The sequence below is a fragment of the Medicago sativa genome, chromosome 8 (genome assembly GCF_051527215.1).
Source record: "Medicago sativa cultivar Bolivia chromosome 8, Bolivia_mono, whole genome shotgun sequence".
Classification (NCBI taxonomy): domain Eukaryota; kingdom Viridiplantae; phylum Streptophyta; class Magnoliopsida; order Fabales; family Fabaceae; genus Medicago; species Medicago sativa.
In genome coordinates this window covers 13,164,821-13,182,417 of record NC_140756.1, presented here as the reverse complement: position 1 = coordinate 13,182,417, position 17,597 = coordinate 13,164,821, and the positions used below count along the sequence as shown (strand labels likewise).

General features: G+C 32.9%; 2 protein-coding genes and 1 long non-coding RNA gene across 3 annotated transcripts; 1 reads left to right on the top strand and 2 right to left on the bottom strand.

Moving 5' to 3' along the window:
• Positions 1–4,967: 4,967 nt before the first annotated feature.
• LOC146897093 (putative F-box protein At1g32420) lies at positions 4,968–6,417 on the bottom strand. Its single transcript, XM_085731506.1, has one exon. The coding sequence runs from the start codon at positions 6,341–6,343 to the stop codon at positions 5,075–5,077; it is 1,269 nt and encodes a 422-aa protein (XP_085587632.1). The 5' UTR covers positions 6,344–6,417; the 3' UTR covers positions 4,968–5,074.
• A 3,085-nt stretch (positions 6,418–9,502) lies between these two features.
• Positions 9,503–14,711, top strand: LOC146897091 (disease resistance protein RML1B-like). Its single transcript, XM_085731504.1, has 7 exons — positions 9,503–10,058; positions 10,566–11,652; positions 11,757–12,059; positions 12,139–13,657; positions 13,836–13,915; positions 14,016–14,108; positions 14,293–14,711. Exons 1-5 carry the CDS (start codon positions 9,580–9,582, stop codon positions 13,874–13,876), a joined length of 3,429 nt encoding a protein of 1,142 aa, XP_085587630.1. The 5' UTR covers positions 9,503–9,579; the 3' UTR covers positions 13,877–13,915; positions 14,016–14,108; positions 14,293–14,711.
• LOC146897092 (uncharacterized) lies at positions 9,535–10,303 on the bottom strand. Its single transcript, XR_015021128.1, has 3 exons — positions 10,187–10,303; positions 9,872–10,052; positions 9,535–9,671 (listed from the first exon to the last, which is right to left on the bottom strand). It is a non-coding gene; the product is annotated as an uncharacterized LOC146897092 (long non-coding RNA).
• Positions 14,712–17,597: the final 2,886 nt, after the last annotated feature.

Genomic DNA, 17,597 nt, shown 5'->3' with positions numbered 1-17,597 from the left:
TTTAGGTAAGATATTGTTTGTTACTACAACCACCCTTATTTTTTCCATATTACAACCACCCCTTAATTAATATAATTTCTTTAGACTGTGTATTATTATTCAATGTAAGATAGTCATGTGAAGGAGACAACAGAATATTTTACTTTTGAAAAGAGACAAGGGAGAGATATTAAAAAAATTAATCTTAGGCTGTCATCCCTTATTATGCTAAATGATGATTGTGCCATTTTATTTGTAAGGAGGTGATGAATATATATAGATGGAAGACACTGAAAAAATAAAATTATTGTGATAACTAGCTTAAAAATAATTTATTGCAATTATAAAATAGGAATATGCTACAATAATGTGATTCTTGTCCGTTTGCCCTTTAGGGTTGGTTGGAGAGCATATATTCGATTTGGATAAAATAAGGAATTTACTCCCTCACAATCTTCCGTAGATCAGAAAACTGAATATTATTCTTTGATAGAATGAATGTGTTCCGTAGATCAGAAAACTGAATATTATTCTTTGATAGAATGAATGTGATACTGTGTTGAATCTTATATACACGTGTGAAATTAGACTACGTGAGCACGAAATTACACTGAAACACTAAATGTAAATGTGATATAACTTGTAATTCAAGTTAAGTCTCTTAAGCCGGTTCGAGTCCCTTCTCCATATATGCTAATCTCTTAAGCAGTTTTATTAGCATTACTGTCACCTCTATTTTAGAATTTACCTTATTATTATGCTTGTTATATTTCCTATATTTTTGAACAATTTATAAACCATCAATTTAGTTCATTGTATTTCACTCTCTCGTACTTAATCCTTAAATTATATAAAAATAGTAATAATGATAAAAAAAATCCTCAAAAAGTTTCTCCTTTTCTTGTGAAGTTCAGAAAATGACATCCTATATTGAGAACCTTTTCAAATACTTTGTCATGACTAGAAAAGTGGTTGAGGATCACATATGAATGCTTTATGGCAAAGAGAAAAGCTTATGCAGCGAGTGAGAGATGCTAAGAAACAGAAGGAATCAAAACAGAAAGAAAAGGTGGATGAAAAAAAATTAGAGTTCTTGTTGAGCAAAAGAAAATTACTAAGTTGGAAATAAACAAAGTTGAGAGCATGGAAGATATTGCTAAGAATATGGTAATTGAAAGAAAATATGACATTGTGAGGGGGCGTATGAAGATTCTATAGATCAGAAAACTGAATATTATTCTTTGATAGAATGAATGTGTTGTTTTTGGATTTCCAAACTGTTGTATTTGGATTTCCAAATTCTATTATCTACTGAAGTTGTTACTAGGTTGAGTCACGACCAGTTCGCTCTCTTTAAGACGTTTTGTGGCACTGCCCAAAATTGTGCAAGGCAGACTATCAACCACGCCGCCTCCAGGATAAAACAAGCCCAACTACAACTGTGCGGTTAACTATTGCACTGTAGAAAACCGTTCGAGAATTACACCCTCAAATATGATACTAAGACCACTCTTTAATACTGAAACCACTTTAATATGGTACTGTTACCACTCTATTATGGTACTGAGACCACTCAAATATGGTGTTACCACCATTCTAATAATTACCTTCTCCAACTATGATACTATGATCACTCAAATATGGTTTTACACCATTCCAACGTCTAACTTCTTCAAGAGTTGAAGAAGAATATATTTTAAGATCATTCACAATTTTGAAGGGACATTATACCGAAAAAGGGACTATGATCTTAAATTATTATTTATTCCGAAGGACAAAAAAATATCGAAGTGACTATGAACTTAAGACCATTCTTAATTCCGAATGGACATTAAACCGAAAAGGGACTATGGTCTTAAGAACACTCTTAATTCCGAAGGGACAGAAAAAAGGAGATGAAGAGAAGAAAGACTCATCAACACAAGTCAAGAAAGGGAGAAGAGAAAAAGAGTTCCCGACAACTCAATGAAACTCTTTGGAGTGTTTTTTGAACTAGGTGAGCTATTCTTTTATAGGGAGAGTTTGTAACTAATTTGGAGAAACTTAAGAATTAAGTAAACTTAAAATTTAAGCAACCTACATATCAGCTCAAGTAACAAACTAATCGGATAAGTTCAAAAAGAAACAAACCCCCAAGATTAGCTGAAACAAACTAATGAAGGAAAGATAGGAAATTCAGTTGGATTCTCAATCTTATCACAACAAACATAACCTAAAATTATGGGAAGTAAGATCATTCACAATTTTGAAGGGATCATTCACAATTTTGAAGGGACATTATACCGAAAAAGGGACTATGATCTTAAATTATTATTTATTCCGAAGGACAAAAAAATATCGAAGTGACTATGAACTTAAGACCATTCTTAATTCCGAATGGACATTAAACCGAAAAGGGACTATGGTCTTAAGAACACTCTTAATTCCGAAGGGACAGAAAAAAGGAGATGAAGAGAAGAAAGACTCATCAACACAAGTCAAGAAAGGGAGAAGAGAGAAAGAGTTCCCAACAACTCAATGAAACTCTTTGGAGTGTTTTTTGAACTAGGTGAGCTCTTCTTTTATAGGAAGAGTTTGTAACTAATTTGGAGAAACTTAAGAATTAAATAAACTTAAAATTTAAGCAACCTACATATCAGCTCAAGTAACAAACTAATCGCATAAGTTCAAAAAGAAACAAACCCCCAAGATTAGCTGAAACAAACTAATGAAGGAAAGATAGGAAATTCAGTTGGATTCTCAATCTTATCACAACAAACATAACCTAAAATTATGGGAAGTGATATCCATGAATAAATAATTATTATTATTATTATTATTTTCACCATTATCAGGTATTTAAAATTAAATACCACTATTTAAACACTACTAATGTGTGTGTTCTATTTTATGTGGGACCCCCACACTCTATTTTTTCAATTCACACAACACTAGATCAAAGTTTAATTCACACTCTATTTCTTTCCATCTTCACACCAATGTTCCAACAGAATGTGATACTGTGTTGAATCTTATATACACGTATGAAATTAGACTACGTGAGCACGAAATTACACTGAAACGCTAAATGTAAATGTGATATAACTTGTAATTCAAGTTAAGCCTCTTAAGCCTGTTCAAGTCCCTTCTCCATATATGCCAATCTCTTAAGCAATTTTATTAGCATTAATGTTTATATGGCCAAGGTTGGGGCAGTTTTATTAGAATTTTAGCGTGGATTTAGTGAAGGCAGTGGCAGATGTTGCTATATTTGTTTTAGACGGTTGTTTGGTTGTTATTTATGTTATACACAGCACTGTTTGAATATTATGCTGATTTTCGGTTTCATGATGACCTCAGCGATAAAGATTGTGAAAAATGTAAAGTATAGCAACTCATTAGCTTGTGTTATTGTGAAGTAGCTGCTGTCACATGCTCTGCTTGATTCAATTTTTTACGAGGAAACTATACATAAGTTAGGTAATTATGCATCACTGCACTTCAAAGCTGAATCTAACATTAGATAAGTTGAATTCCACCTAGTTTCTACATCAAGACACACAAGAACTTTGGACTCGGTGTTTGAATTTTGCAAACCTATGAGGAGAGGATCTGGTATATTTCACTGCACCTCTGAATTTTAAAACAGACTTCTCAATATCTTTCAACCCTTCCTTCACAACGAGGTTTAGGATATGCGCACAACAGCGCAAATGTATGTACTCCCCCAACATAAGTAAGCTATTACAAGATAATAGCTTCTTCTTCACATGTTGAATTCCAAGATCGTTTGAGGAGGCGTTATCAAGTGTGACAGTCAAGATATTATTAAGTCCTCATCCTGTCAAACAATTATCAATAGTGTTCGCCATAACCTCTTGACAAAAACTTAAAACCCTTTTTTGCAAGGTCCAGTTACTGTCAATAAAGTGGGCAGTAACACACACGTAGCAGAGATTTTGGATAGATGTCCATGTATCAGCAGTTAGACAAACTCTTCGGGAGTGTTGGGCTAGAAAGATCTTCAGTTTCGCCTTTTCTACATCCCATAGCAACAGAGAATCATGTGCAAGTGTAGTGCAAGATATAAGATTGAACTTTGGGTTCAAGTTAGTTACAAATTCTTGGAAATCTTGATGCTCAACTTTAGTGAAAGGAAGTTCCAAGCCTATAAACATCTTCACAAGTAAATACCTCAATTTCTGTTGATCGAATTTAGGCACTAAAGGGGATGAGGACGAAACTGCTCTTTGCCTCTTGTTAGCTTCGTTATTCGGGTTATTCTTGCAAATCTTAGAATGTGATGCCATCGAACTAGTCCCACTTCAGTTCTGCGTAGAATAGTGATATAAAAAGCTAGGCAGTAGAATGAAAATGATATAAAAGTTCTAAAACAAAACAAAACACAATAAAAGAAGTAAAAGAACCAAAACAAAACAATTTTCAATAAATAATAATTGAGTTAGAACTTGTAATTGCAAACACAGTTATGGCTTCTTCACTATCCAACACAAAATCATTACTTCATACTCATTTGAAATAGTGAATTTCTCAGCAGTTTCTATGGAAAGTAATGAAAAATTGATCACATTCATTTGATAGAGTATTTAAAAATTTATAAAAGACTTTGCTATCTATATAAGTGAATACGCTTGTCTCATTTTTGCATTCAAACAAAATTACTCCTATGTAAATACTATCTATGTAAATCCAAACAAGAACCTATAAATTATATCAATTGTCCTCTCTGACTCCCACTTCTAAATACCAATCATAGTGTTCAAAAATTAGTGAATCTACAAAGAACTCCTTTTCCTAAATAATCATAGTGGTCAAAACCAAGAAAAACACTAGTAAAGGCTTCAATAAAATTTAATGAGACCATCAATTACCAATAGAGACACAAATAGAGACACAATAAACTTTTTGTTTCGTAGGATTTCCCATAATTATTCTCTCTTTTACATCATCATAATTTAAACATAACCTCTTATTTCAACTAAAATTAGTGTAGAAACTCTTATTTCCTATAACCTCTTATTTATAAGCTTATATTTTGGTTTATTTATAAAATCATTGCAGGGTAAAAGCAAATGAAAATTAAACTACCAACACATTAAATACTAATTCCTTCAAAAGAAAGAAGGTTTTCCTTATAAACTATAATTTTCAATCCAGCTGACTCTCCTTTGACCTTGATCTCCTCAATCCTTTGGGTACTTAAATCATACCAAGCTATCTCCTCATCATCTTTTATGATGAATACAAAGCTCTTTATGCCTACCCCAAAAGGACGCATTATGCAAGGTGTAGGTCCAACAACAAAGAGTTTAATCCACGATTCTTTAACACCAAGTTCACCCAAAATCCATATGTCATAAAAACATGACCCCTTAATATGGGAGATGTAAGCAATAGACCCATGTATCAACACTAAGTACTTTTCCAATGTAGGTAACGAATAACGACATGGGAATGAGAATCCTAATTCAAAGGAAGACTTGTTGCTTAAGCGCTCATCCGGGGGTAAAGGTGTAGTAGAGAATATCTCATTGATAAAGTCAAATGACACAATATCATCAGATGGGCCTAACTTATGGCAAAATTCATTCAAGTTCACGGGATGACTATCATCTGGCCAAAAAAAACTTATCTCAATGCCATTGATTTTCCTCCAAGAGTTACTTTTGAGGCTATATATCTCCCAGAAAGGGTCATTCATCTTCACTACTAGTCTATCCCAAACTGCGTGATACTCATCATAATCCACATCCCACAAATAGCTATCCTTATCAGGTACTTCAACCCAATTACCTTCAAAGTCTGAGGGATAATATGCCGTCCGAATCAACTTATAGTCATATCTAACACGATCATAACCAAATGCCATAGGACGTGTCTTCAACTCAATGTTGTCATACATTTGAAAGCTAGGTGGGACAACCTTAAATTCTGTGGTAGCAGGATTCCACAACACAATTTTTGTGTTATCGTAATTTCCTTGGTAGAGACAAAGAGTGCCATTAACACTAGCAAAACCTAAAATCTCAATTTTTGTGCCATGAATTAATGGAGGTGGACAATCTAATCTCTCCCCATCCTCCAACTTCTCACCAACATATGTGCAGAAGGTGCAGGGAAAGGGAATCATTAGTGTCCTTTCCATTAGGATGAGAAGTGTATTTTCGTTGTCCTCATCGTGTTTGGATATGAAATTGGTGCGAAACATGCTCATAAAATCAGGGCTTTGGAAGAAAACGGAAAATGATTTTTTAACACATGTGAATCGTTTGAGGGATTTAAGAGGCAATTTGGAAAGAATAGGGATAGCAAGGTCGTTAGGAATGTAAGTAGTACTCACCAGCTTATGTGTTGCAGCAGCCATGGATTAAAATCTCTCTATGACGAAGGATAGAGAGGTTTGTATGCTTGTTGGATTGTGGTTATTAGATAAATTTGCAAATAATTTATAAACCAGAAAAGATATGTTTACTTAGTTGATAAGAAATTTTAAAATCTAAATGAATTTTATATTTCTTAATATATCATATCTTTTTACTTAATTGAAAAGATATTGTAAAAAATATTTGATTTTGTCTTTATAAATTCAGAGTATCTTTTCATTTCTTTTCTTAACTTTTTGGGAAGATTGTGTTTGAAAAGATATTGTAAAAATATTTGATTTTGTCTTTATAAATTCAGAGTAGCTTTTCATTTATTTTCTTAACTTTTTGGGAATATTGTGTTTTCTTGATTATTATTATTAATTACAGTTTTACTTTATTTTTTGAAAGATACATTTTTACTATATTATTTATCTAAAAGTTAATTATTAAAGTTTGTACCGAAATTGATATGAAGGATAATCGAACCTCAGACATTCAAAGTATCATATTCTAAGCTTTCAAATCAACACCACCAGAAAAATGATATAATATATTTTTTGTAACCTCCAACATTTTGCTTGAAGATATAATGATATGATTATTTTCTAAATTGTTATTTTTTTAATAAAGTTATACATATTTATTTAGGAAAGTTATGTACTGTTTTTTTTTTTTTTTTGACAAAAGGAAAGTTATGTATTGTTATATTGTTTGTATAAAAATTTGTAATATATTATCTTGCCACTAATAATTTATAAAATCTTATATTATAAAATTGGGTTGGAATATAGACTCAATTAATTTTTTTACGATGATCGTAAATAGAATTTATAAAATCTTATATTATAAAATTGGGTTGGAATATAGACTCAATTAATTGTTTTACGATGATCGTAAATAGAAAATAGTGAAATTGTTCTAAATTAATTCAAATGTATGAAAAATTTGGAAGAAAAATAATAATATTATATCAACTTTATAAAGGTAAAGATAGAGATACAAAAATTTTGATAAAATTTATTTGGAAAAAGAACGATAAAATAGTAAATCTTTAACCGTAGGTCAAAATTATAAGAAAGATATATAAAAATATTACCTTTTTTTAATTACTTTATCTGTGAAAATTGACTATTGAGGCAAGTCCGAAAAAGGAAAAGAATAAATAATATCTATTCATTGCATTCAAAAGTAAGAGAAATTTTTGTCTAGGTGCTCTGATACGTAACAGGATGGGACTTACTTTCATATCTATTCCTTACGTGTCTTTTATGAACTTTTTATGAATAAATATTGAACCAAATTATGAGATTTTCTGATAAGGCCTGCGTGCCAAGACTTTATTCATGTCGAACTATTTCCGCTGCGTATTTCCAGACTTTTATGATGTTGAACCTGGAAGGATATTTATTAATATCTATTTTATGACTTTAAAGTAGTATGTGACATTCCGTTTATGATTTAAATACTCTGATTTAATATGAAATTTTTATCTTGGGAAAACGGGGTGTTACATGTGGAGAAGTGGGGAATCCGGGGTTCGAACCTCGGCCTCTGCACAAATTATCCCTGGTAGCTACCAACTGATCTACACTTACGGGACGAGTTATCTTATCTTCTATACTAAACAATTGTGACACTTATTCTTTAATAAATTTCTATTTTTTCACACCACACTTACTCTTCAATATATGTTGCTGAAAAAAATTCATGATAAACTCACATTTTTTCATATTGCTTCTTCAATGTATTTTCTTATTACTTCTAATACCAAGTTGAAAGTTTTTATATGTTTGTTGTTCATTCATTTGTCATATATATATATATATATATATATATATATATATATATATATATATATATATATATTCTTGGTTTGTATCAATTGTTGGGAAGGTTCATAGATTTTGTAGATAGGTTATTTTATTGAGAATAACTTGTAACATAGGTGAACCGATGGAAATACAAAACTAGTCAAACTGCTAATTATCAAACAATACAAATTCAATCAATGCCTGTCTAACTTCTAAGTTATCTAATATAAAATCATCTGTTATAAGTTAAATTATAAGCTATCCTCTATTATTGTAACGTGAAATCAACAATAAGTTAATCCAAAAGTATACCAAAAAAATTAAATAAAAGAATATTGAATGTATTACCTTGGAATTTTGTTGAATATGCTGATATCATACAATTATTTAATATCATGTTATTTAATTATTTTAAAATAAATTTAAATTTGGAATTAATTTTGTTAACAAGATACCATATCCAACCAAAAACTTGTAACCACAAAAAAAAAATATCTAACCAAACTCTAATTACTGTCTAAAAAAAACTCCAGATATCAAAGATTTTTCCTAATAAAATACAATGAGTTAGTAAGTCATAATAAACATCAAAGGCCACATTATTGAATTAATCAATATGAAAACTATTTTATAATTTTCTTTAACTTTAGTGATACTATAAATTTTATGCAGAAACCAAGAAAGTCTTGGTCTTTGATCGCATTCATATTGTCACCTAACAACATGTTATTTTCTTGAGCGTTATTTTATATCAGTGTCGTGATATATAATAAAAATGTTTAGATGGGATGACTCAAGTCTTTTTAACTTAATCAAGATTATAGATTCTAATCAGACATATACATGCAACAACGTTAAAACTAATTTGTCAGTCATTTGGATCCACAAGACTCGAGGGATTGATTTTTCCATATGTAGCATTATTGTTTATAAAATCCAATAAAAAATATATTTTTATTGGTGAACCTAAAGCAATGGTTTTAGTAGTTGCCCTACCTTGAGCCCTGCAGCTAAGGGTTTATGAAAAACCACCATGAGTGGTGGGGCACTGTGGCCTCAGGCGGGTGTTGCCATGTTGGGCACACCATTATAGTATCTTATCTATGTTTTGTTTTGATCATATGATAGTGACAACATCTTACTTTAATGTTAAAGTGAAGACTGAAGCAAGTCTCGGACGCTCGGTCATGGTATTCAAATTAAACAATCTGCTCAATTTGTTTTTTTGTGTTGTTTTATCTAAAGTTAAGACTAAGGTTGCTTTCAGACCATAAAAAAACAAAAAATAAGACTAAGGATGATGCGTTGACCGTGAAGATGTATAGAATGCAACAATATATACTTTGTTCCTGTTCTGTTTTCTTCAAAAGTGTTCAGTAGTAGGTCCTTCTTCCTTGTAACTGGTTGTGATAGCTAATCAGAACATGTCTACCTCTTTGAAAAAGTACGATGTGTTCATCAGCTTTAGGGGCCAAGACACACGCGAAACGTTCACAAGCCATCTTCATTATGCTCTCTGCAAGAAGAATATCATGGCATACGTTGATGATAATCTTGTAAAGGGAGATCAAATTGGTGAAGCACTTGCTCAAGCAATCCAAGACTCACGCATATCTCTCATCATTTTCTCAAAAAATTATGCAACCTCAAAGTGGTGCTTGAATGAACTTCTCAAAATACTTGAATGCAAAAAAATTCATGGTCAAGTAGTTATACCTGTCTTCTATAACACAAGTACATCACAAGTACGTGATCAAACAGGGAGTTACGAGGAACCATTCAAAAAATACGAGAAAGAAGCCATCAACAATGAATCCTTTGCAGGCACTGTTTCTCAGTGGAGAGCTGCTCTTACCGAAGCTGCCAATATACCTGGATGGGACTCTAAAAGTCGTACCTACAAGTAAGCATTAATTTTCTTGTTATTACCTATTGAACATGTTGATTCTTCGAAACTAATATGGTAAAATAATTATATTTCTTCCAATAATCCTTTACAAGAGAAGGCCTAACCAGTTTGAAAAGGGCTACCTGAATGGAAAAGGCTGAGTGAAGCATCTCCGAGAGACGATACTATGATGGGATTTGAATGGGATTTATAATACCTACATTAAGTAATATGGAATGCTTGGTGGAGAACTTAAATAATTTGATGCTTTCCCCTTAATAGAAGTGCTTAGCTAATTATGAATGACCTCTAAAAAAATTGTATCTTAGCTTTCCATCCCATCCTACCTACCAGCTACCACACCCAAGTATCCAGTGAAAGTGTCAAGAGTCAAGTGATATTAACAAGTCATCTCTTCAGTTAAAAAGAAACTCTTAAAAAAATTTATAGTGGTAGGTTATTTATATTCAAGATTCACATATACTCTTTATTCATTATTTCATATCTTTATTTATTGGCTAGGGACGATTCTCAAGTAATTGAGAGCATTGTGAATGATGTTTGGAAAAGGCTAAGCTCGATGTATCCTAATCAACTGAAACACCTTGTCAATAGTGATGAAAAAGGTAAAAATGTTGAGTCACTACTGAAAAGATATCGTAGAATTGGAATTTGGGGTATGGGTGGGATAGGGAAGACAACTATAGCCAGACAGATGTTTGCAAAACACTTTGCACAATACGACAGTGCTTGCTTTATGGAAAATGTACGTGAAGAAGTACAAAAGTTTGGACTAACATACGTCCGTAATAAGCTTTTCAGTGAGCTACTTAAGCGAGCAATCACTGCATCTGATTTTCTTGGAGCCGCATTCATTGAGAGGATGTTTAGCGGTAGAAAAGTTTTTGTTGTACTTGATGACGTGGCTAATGCTTCACAATTAGAAGATTTGTGTAAAGAACTTGATGAACTTGGACCAAACAGTAGGCTCATTATCACAACAAGAGATATGCAAACGCTGAGGGGAAAAGTTGATTGGATATATGAGGTCACAAAATGGGAATTTGAAGAATCTTTGAGGCTTTTTAGCTTAGGAGCTTTCAAGCAAAACCATCCAAAAGAGGGTTACAAACTTCTCTCGCAAAGGGTGGTTGAATATGCAGGAGGCGTTCCGTTAGCTTTAAAAGTTATGGGTTCACATTTTTATTCTAGAAGTTCTAAATTCTGGGAATCTGAATTGAAAAATTTGGAGAACAAGGGAGAATCCTTTCGTGAAATTCAAGAAGCGTTAAAATTGAGCTATAATGGATTAACAGCCCGAGAGAAGGAAATGTTTCTAGATATTGCATTCTTTTTCAAAGGTTCTGAAATAGAGTTTGTGAAAAGGATACTAGATGCCTGTGACTTCAACACTGCTAGCGGAATAGATATCCTTGAAGATAAAGCTCTTGTCACTATTTCAGATCAAACAATACAAATGCATGACTTACTACAACAAATGGCTTTTGATATAGTTCGGCAAAAGGAAGACGGCACTAGCAGAGACATGGGAAAACGTAGCCGATTGAGAGATAATAAAGAAGTTTGTGATGTATTTGAAAATAGCAAGGTAATTAAGGAGCGTCAGCCACATATTTATTGTCAAAATTTATTCTAGTAGTTGATCTGATACAGTTTTTGTTGTTTTTTTTTATTTTCCTTTTGACATGTCAGGGGACTCATAAAGTTGAAGGGATAATATTTGATTTGTCCCAAAAGGTAGATTTGCATGTTCGGGGTGACACATTCAACATGATGACTAAATTAAGATTTCTAAAGTTGCATGCCCCCTTCAGTGAGAACATATCAACTACCATATATCATCCTGAAGATATGATGCCATTTTCTGATAAATTGAGATATCTTGAGTGGAATGGATGTCCTTTGAAGTCTCTTCCACAACCTTTTTGTGCCAAGCTACTTGTTGAGATTCACTTACCTCACAGCAATGTAGAACATCTTTGGCACGGGAAGCAGGTGTGTAGCTTGTTTGTGTGCATTTGCGAATCAATTAATTGAAAATTGATGATGGATTTTTTATTTTTACTTGTGACAGGAACTTGTTAATTTAGTGAAAATCAACCTAAGGGAAAGCAAACAATTGATGAAACTCCCTGATTTGTCTGGGGCCACAAAACTGAAATGGTTGTATCTCTCAGGTTGTGAAAGTTTATGTGAAGTTCATCCAGCAGTTTTTTCCAAGGACACGTTTGTTACTTTGCTTGTGGATAGGTTCACATGGTTGGAGATTCGTATAATATTTGAGTTGGATTTAAGCAATACAGGTATTGAAATACAGCACTCGTCCATCGATCATTTTGGCAAGCTTAGGATGCTCGACTTACAAGGTTTAAGAATTACGAATCTACCGAAACAAATGCCTTGCATGAGATCATTTTTTATGCTTGAACTTTCCAGTTGCAACGTAGTAACTAAATCAAAGTTAGAAGCCATATTTGATGGTTTAAAAACGTTGACAATACTAAATTTGAACGATTGTGGTAACTTGGTTGAACTCCCCGTGAACATCGATTTCTTGTCATCGTTGTCTCAATTAAGGCTAGATGGAAGCAGTGTGAAGATGTTGCCTACAAGCATTAAGAATCTTCCAAGCCTAACTATTCTGTCCTTAGACAATTGCAAGAACCTTGGTTGTCTGCCGGAGCTTCCTCCAAACATCAATGAACTTCGTGTCAATAACTGTATCTCATTGGTGAAGGTTTCGAGTTTGAAGGCTCTTTCACATAGTATGAAGGGATGGAAGAAGGACATTTCATTCAAGAATAGCATAAAATTGGATGCACCTTCACTCGACCGTATTACGGAAGATGTCATATTAACAATGATGAGTGCCGCATTTCACAATACTACAAATGTTGATGAGCACGGATACAGTCATAACAGTGTTCATATTTGGTTACCGGGATGCACTGTTCCAAGTCAGTTCGAATTCCGAACAATAGGTTTCTCTTCCTCCATTACTATTGAACTTCCTCAAATTTCCAAATATGTTGGATTCATTTACTCGGTCGTTGTCTCTCCATCCTTTGGAATGGAGGAGCAAGATAATAATGTTGAAATCAGATCTGTATACTATTCGGAAAGTGGCAAGGGAAATTTTATAAGTAGTCATGATATTAAAGATGTGAGCCTGGATCATGTTATAATGTGCTATAATCCAACCTATTGCATTGGAAATGTATTTGAATTCTATGTTACAGATTCTAGTGGGTATCTTAATGGCTCTTATATTTTGAAAGAGTGTGGGGTCTATCCAATTTATTACTCAGAATTTCCAAGGTTTGCAGCCACCATGAATTTGGATGAAGACTTAAAAAAGGAAATTGAATTGGAGTTGTCACGGAGGTCCGAATCAGATTTGAATGAATCAATGCAATTTGAGTCTGATTCAATTGAAAGATATGTTGATGATGACGATGAGAGGGGATTAGGCAATGAGATTGACGAGTCAGTTGAAAGATGTGATGAAAAGGAAAGCACATGCATACAGAAGAACCAACAAGATTCGGACTCGAATGAAAAATGTAGCTATTCGTCAAATGAGTGCTTAATGGGTCTGAAAACTTTTCACCCTCTTTCACAAATCTCACATGTTATTATGTTCTAGTAATCTAGTCCTTCTTTCGTCAATGTCATAAAATTGTCCAGAGACTTCCTTGACTTGAAAATAAGTAACATCATTATTCATGGTATATATTTATAAAATTCTGGATCAATGATTACTATAAGCAGGTCCATTGATCTATTTTTGGAGATTAATCCGCCGCACATAGGAGCATGTCAGGACCTACAATGAAATCCAAAAGATTCTAGTATGTTTTTTTTCCTCCAATTGTATATTATGAACTCACAAGAAGATTATATGTTTTGTTTTTCTTGATTAACTGATGAATTGCATGTCTTGACTTGCAGAGACAAATGTGTCGTATGTGCATCCAGAGACACCAATTCAAGACATACTTCATCTTGTGATGGTGTCAATGACATGAATCATCCTTATCATAGGCACATTTTTAACCTTCCTTCTATTTAATTATAATAACTAGTTTCTCTCCCTTTAAAATTATTCTCAATGTTATTCTTTCGAATGACCAAGCAACATTAGATGCAAGCATTTTGAAATCACAAATATTTTTTTCATTTTGCATTTTTTATGTTGTGATTTCTGTTAAAATTATGTTTCTTTCAGGATGATTTTTCAGTTGTGGCCAGTTTGATACATTCAAGAGAAATAAACTCAGATCAGTTCTAGTTAGTCTCTGCTTGCCAATAGTTCTCACCATGGTTCTAAATTGCAGTTGCTTAAGCTGCAAGTCTTGATAATGTGGCAAAATGTGTGCAACTGTGGGAAAACCACTTAAACTTTTACAGGATTAAGGAAGTATATATATAGCTGATACAGGACAATTATTTTGTGTCAACACTACAATTGATGATCTGGCTCAAATAATTGTCAGCAGATTGGGTTGGATTGTTCACTTATAGCTGATACACATTGTTGTATTTCTATTTGATCATTGTAAGCATGTCATTTGAGGAAATTTTAAATGTTACTTTACTATTTCTCTTTCTGTGTATATATGGTTTTACTATATATTTATTTGGGTTCTAGCGGCTTTGTAAGTTGTGTTTGTTTTTCTTTTCAAAACCAGTAATGTAACGCCCTCCTTTTTATTTAATTATTTTAATTAGTTTTAGAATATATTTATAGATTTATATGATTAGTGTGATTTATATGATTTATGTGATTTATATGATTTTAGAGAAATTTATGAGACGTTGTGACTTATTTTATTGTTTAATAAAATAAGATTCGAAAATAAAATAAAAATTAAGTTGTGGGGTTATTTTGTGTAGAAATATATTTGTTAATTGATGAAGAGATATATTTGTTATTTAGTGTAGAAATATATTTGTTATTTTGTGTGGAAATATATATGTTATTTGGTGCAGAAATATATTTGTTAATTTGTTATAGATATATATATATATATATATATATATATATATATATATTTGTTATTTGGTGTATTATTATATATTTAGTAGAGAAATATTATTTATTAGAATATGAGGATTATTAGTTTGAGTGGAATTGGGGGTTAGAATAGAAAGAAGAATAAGTTGTTGGGCCTAAATAGATTTGGGAAGAATATTTTAGTATTATAAATAGAGAAGCTTAGGTTAGGAAGAGTTTACCGGAAACCGCTTTTTGGAGAAAGAGGAGAACTCAGAGAGAGAGAGAGAACCCTAGGAACGAAGAACGCTGCTTTTGATTTCAGAAAAATAATCTAAGGTAAGGGTGAGACTATCTTGCATTAATATTAAGTTGTTTACATCTAACAAAGTTGGGAAGAGTTTGTGAGATTAAGAGGATTAGGGTTTATGAGCGATTTTGATGATTAGATGATGAATATAATTGATATTCTTAGTGCTTAATAAATATTAACTCGAAGCGTAACAAACCCTTTTCCTTTTCTTCGTTCCTGTTGACCTTCACCGCATCTTGTAGTTTACTTTACTTCTTTGATTACATAATATACTTCTGTTCCTTCGATTTGTTATTCATCTTTGAAAATTACGTGCATGTTGAATTACAATTCTTAATCTAATCGTTTTTATCTATTTATTCATGAATCGATTATATACATATGCCATTCGATTTTGGTCACTGCCCTTTATAAATGTGTTTTTGGTTTTGTTATTTATATGATATGATAAATCTATACCTTCGTTGCTATCTAGTGTTAAGGCCTATGCACCGTGTATATGTATACTTCTTTTTCTTACCGAAAACCGTATATAGGCATGTTCACCATTAGCTAGTTATTGCTATTTTAATGTTATAAGCTTGCATATTGTATATATAATATATGATTATTAATACAGAATCATAAACGGGTTATTATATGTGGTAAAGGCTTAGGCACTATATATATATATATATATATATATGTATATATTCAATGGGAACTGTCAGTATGGTAGGTCCAAATAATATGTTCTATTTTAAAAGTGATTTTTTTTACAGAGATGATTATTATAATCAAAGTATTCCTACTATTTCTTTTAATGTATTTGATGATGTGTGTTGATATGTTAATTATTATTAAATGATTTTTTTGATGTATACTTGATGAGTTACTTGACAATGCGAATTAAATGTGATATTTAAAGATGTGTTACTATTTAAAGATCGTGTTGAAGGTGAGAAAAACACAAGAAGGGGGGTTGAATTGTGTTTTAGAAAAATTCTTCGTTTCTCCTAAAAACTGAACACACTGATCAGAAGCTAAGCGAGACAGCTTCTGAAGTGATAATCAGAATCTAAATGCAGCGGAATAAAACAGAGAGAGAGAGAAGAAGAACGACACAAAGCAATTATACTGGTTCCTTCCACAATCCGGAAGTAGTCCAGTCCCCCTTGCACTTCCAAGGAGATTTCACTATGAGTAATATCTGATTACAAATGCTCAAGCACACAAGCAAGAGACTTCCAATGCTCAAGCACACAAGCAAGAGACTTCCTTTGCTCAAGAACACAATCAAGAGACTTCCTGCTCAAGCACAACTGCAAGAGACTTCCTAACTAAACAAAATTACACAGAAAATTGTTTAAGGTTGAACACTTGATATACAATCAGAGGTGCTCACAATACAAATCAGATACAGACTCAATGGACTTAAGAATTTCTAAGATATGACTTTGAGACACAGAAATTCTAAGTGAATGCAGAACAATTTCAGCAGAGGTTTGGTACTTGTGAAAATCTTGTGAGTCTTTCGTTCAGCGTTCTTGCATTACCAATTCTCTAGGTCTTCACTCCTTTATATAGAGGTGTGAGAGAGACGTTGTGAGATTGCCAGCACACCAAAGAGTCGTTGTTGAAGCTTGATCTTTCACCAATAATCTTTTGCCTGATTTGGCTGTTGTCCTATGAAGAACAAATTTGAAATCCATTCCTTATCCAAAGGAACATCTATGCAGGCGAAACCGTATTCTGGAGCTGTTTTCTTGTCCTGTAGCGCGGACACAAAACAGAGTAGTGGAGAACGTGGTTGTACAATTCGTACAAAGTACAATGTCAACGCTTTCGTCCAAATTGCAAACACACGCCTTCAAACACCTTTGAAATGACCGTTGCAAACTCCACTAATCCTTTGTTTGTGTTTTCGAATCCAATAGACAGCTTTTGCATTGATAATTCTTCAATTCTTGATTCTTTGCAAATCCAGTTGATATTCAGCTTCTGGTGAAATGGCTTCTGATGAGGCAGCTTCTGATGATGCAGCTTCTGATGATATGACTTCTGCAGCTTCTGATGACGCAGCTTCTGATGATGTGGCTTCTGGACCTCTTGTCTTCAGAAGCACTATTCTTCAGGAGCAGCTTACTTCAGGAGCGCTATTTCTTCAGGAGCAGCTTGACTTCAGGAGCGCTTTTTCTCTTCAGTAGCAAGTTGCCTTCAGGAGCGTCCAAGCTTCAAATTTTTG

Bases quoted from the DNA above. Each gene is read 5' to 3' on its own strand.
- LOC146897093 (XM_085731506.1), bottom strand. From the start codon at position 6,343: ATGGCTGCTGCAACACATAAGCTGGTGAGTACTACTTACATTCCTAAC.
- LOC146897091 (XM_085731504.1), top strand. From the start codon at position 9,580: ATGTCTACCTCTTTGAAAAAGTACGATGTGTTCATCAGCTTTAGGGGC. The intron at 12,060-12,138 runs GTGTGTAGCTTG...TACTTGTGACAG, and splicing joins ATCTTTGGCACGGGAAGCAG to GAACTTGTTAATTTAGTGAA. The intron at 13,658-13,835 runs GTCTGAAAACTT...TACTATAAGCAG, and splicing joins GTCAAATGAGTGCTTAATGG to GTCCATTGATCTATTTTTGG.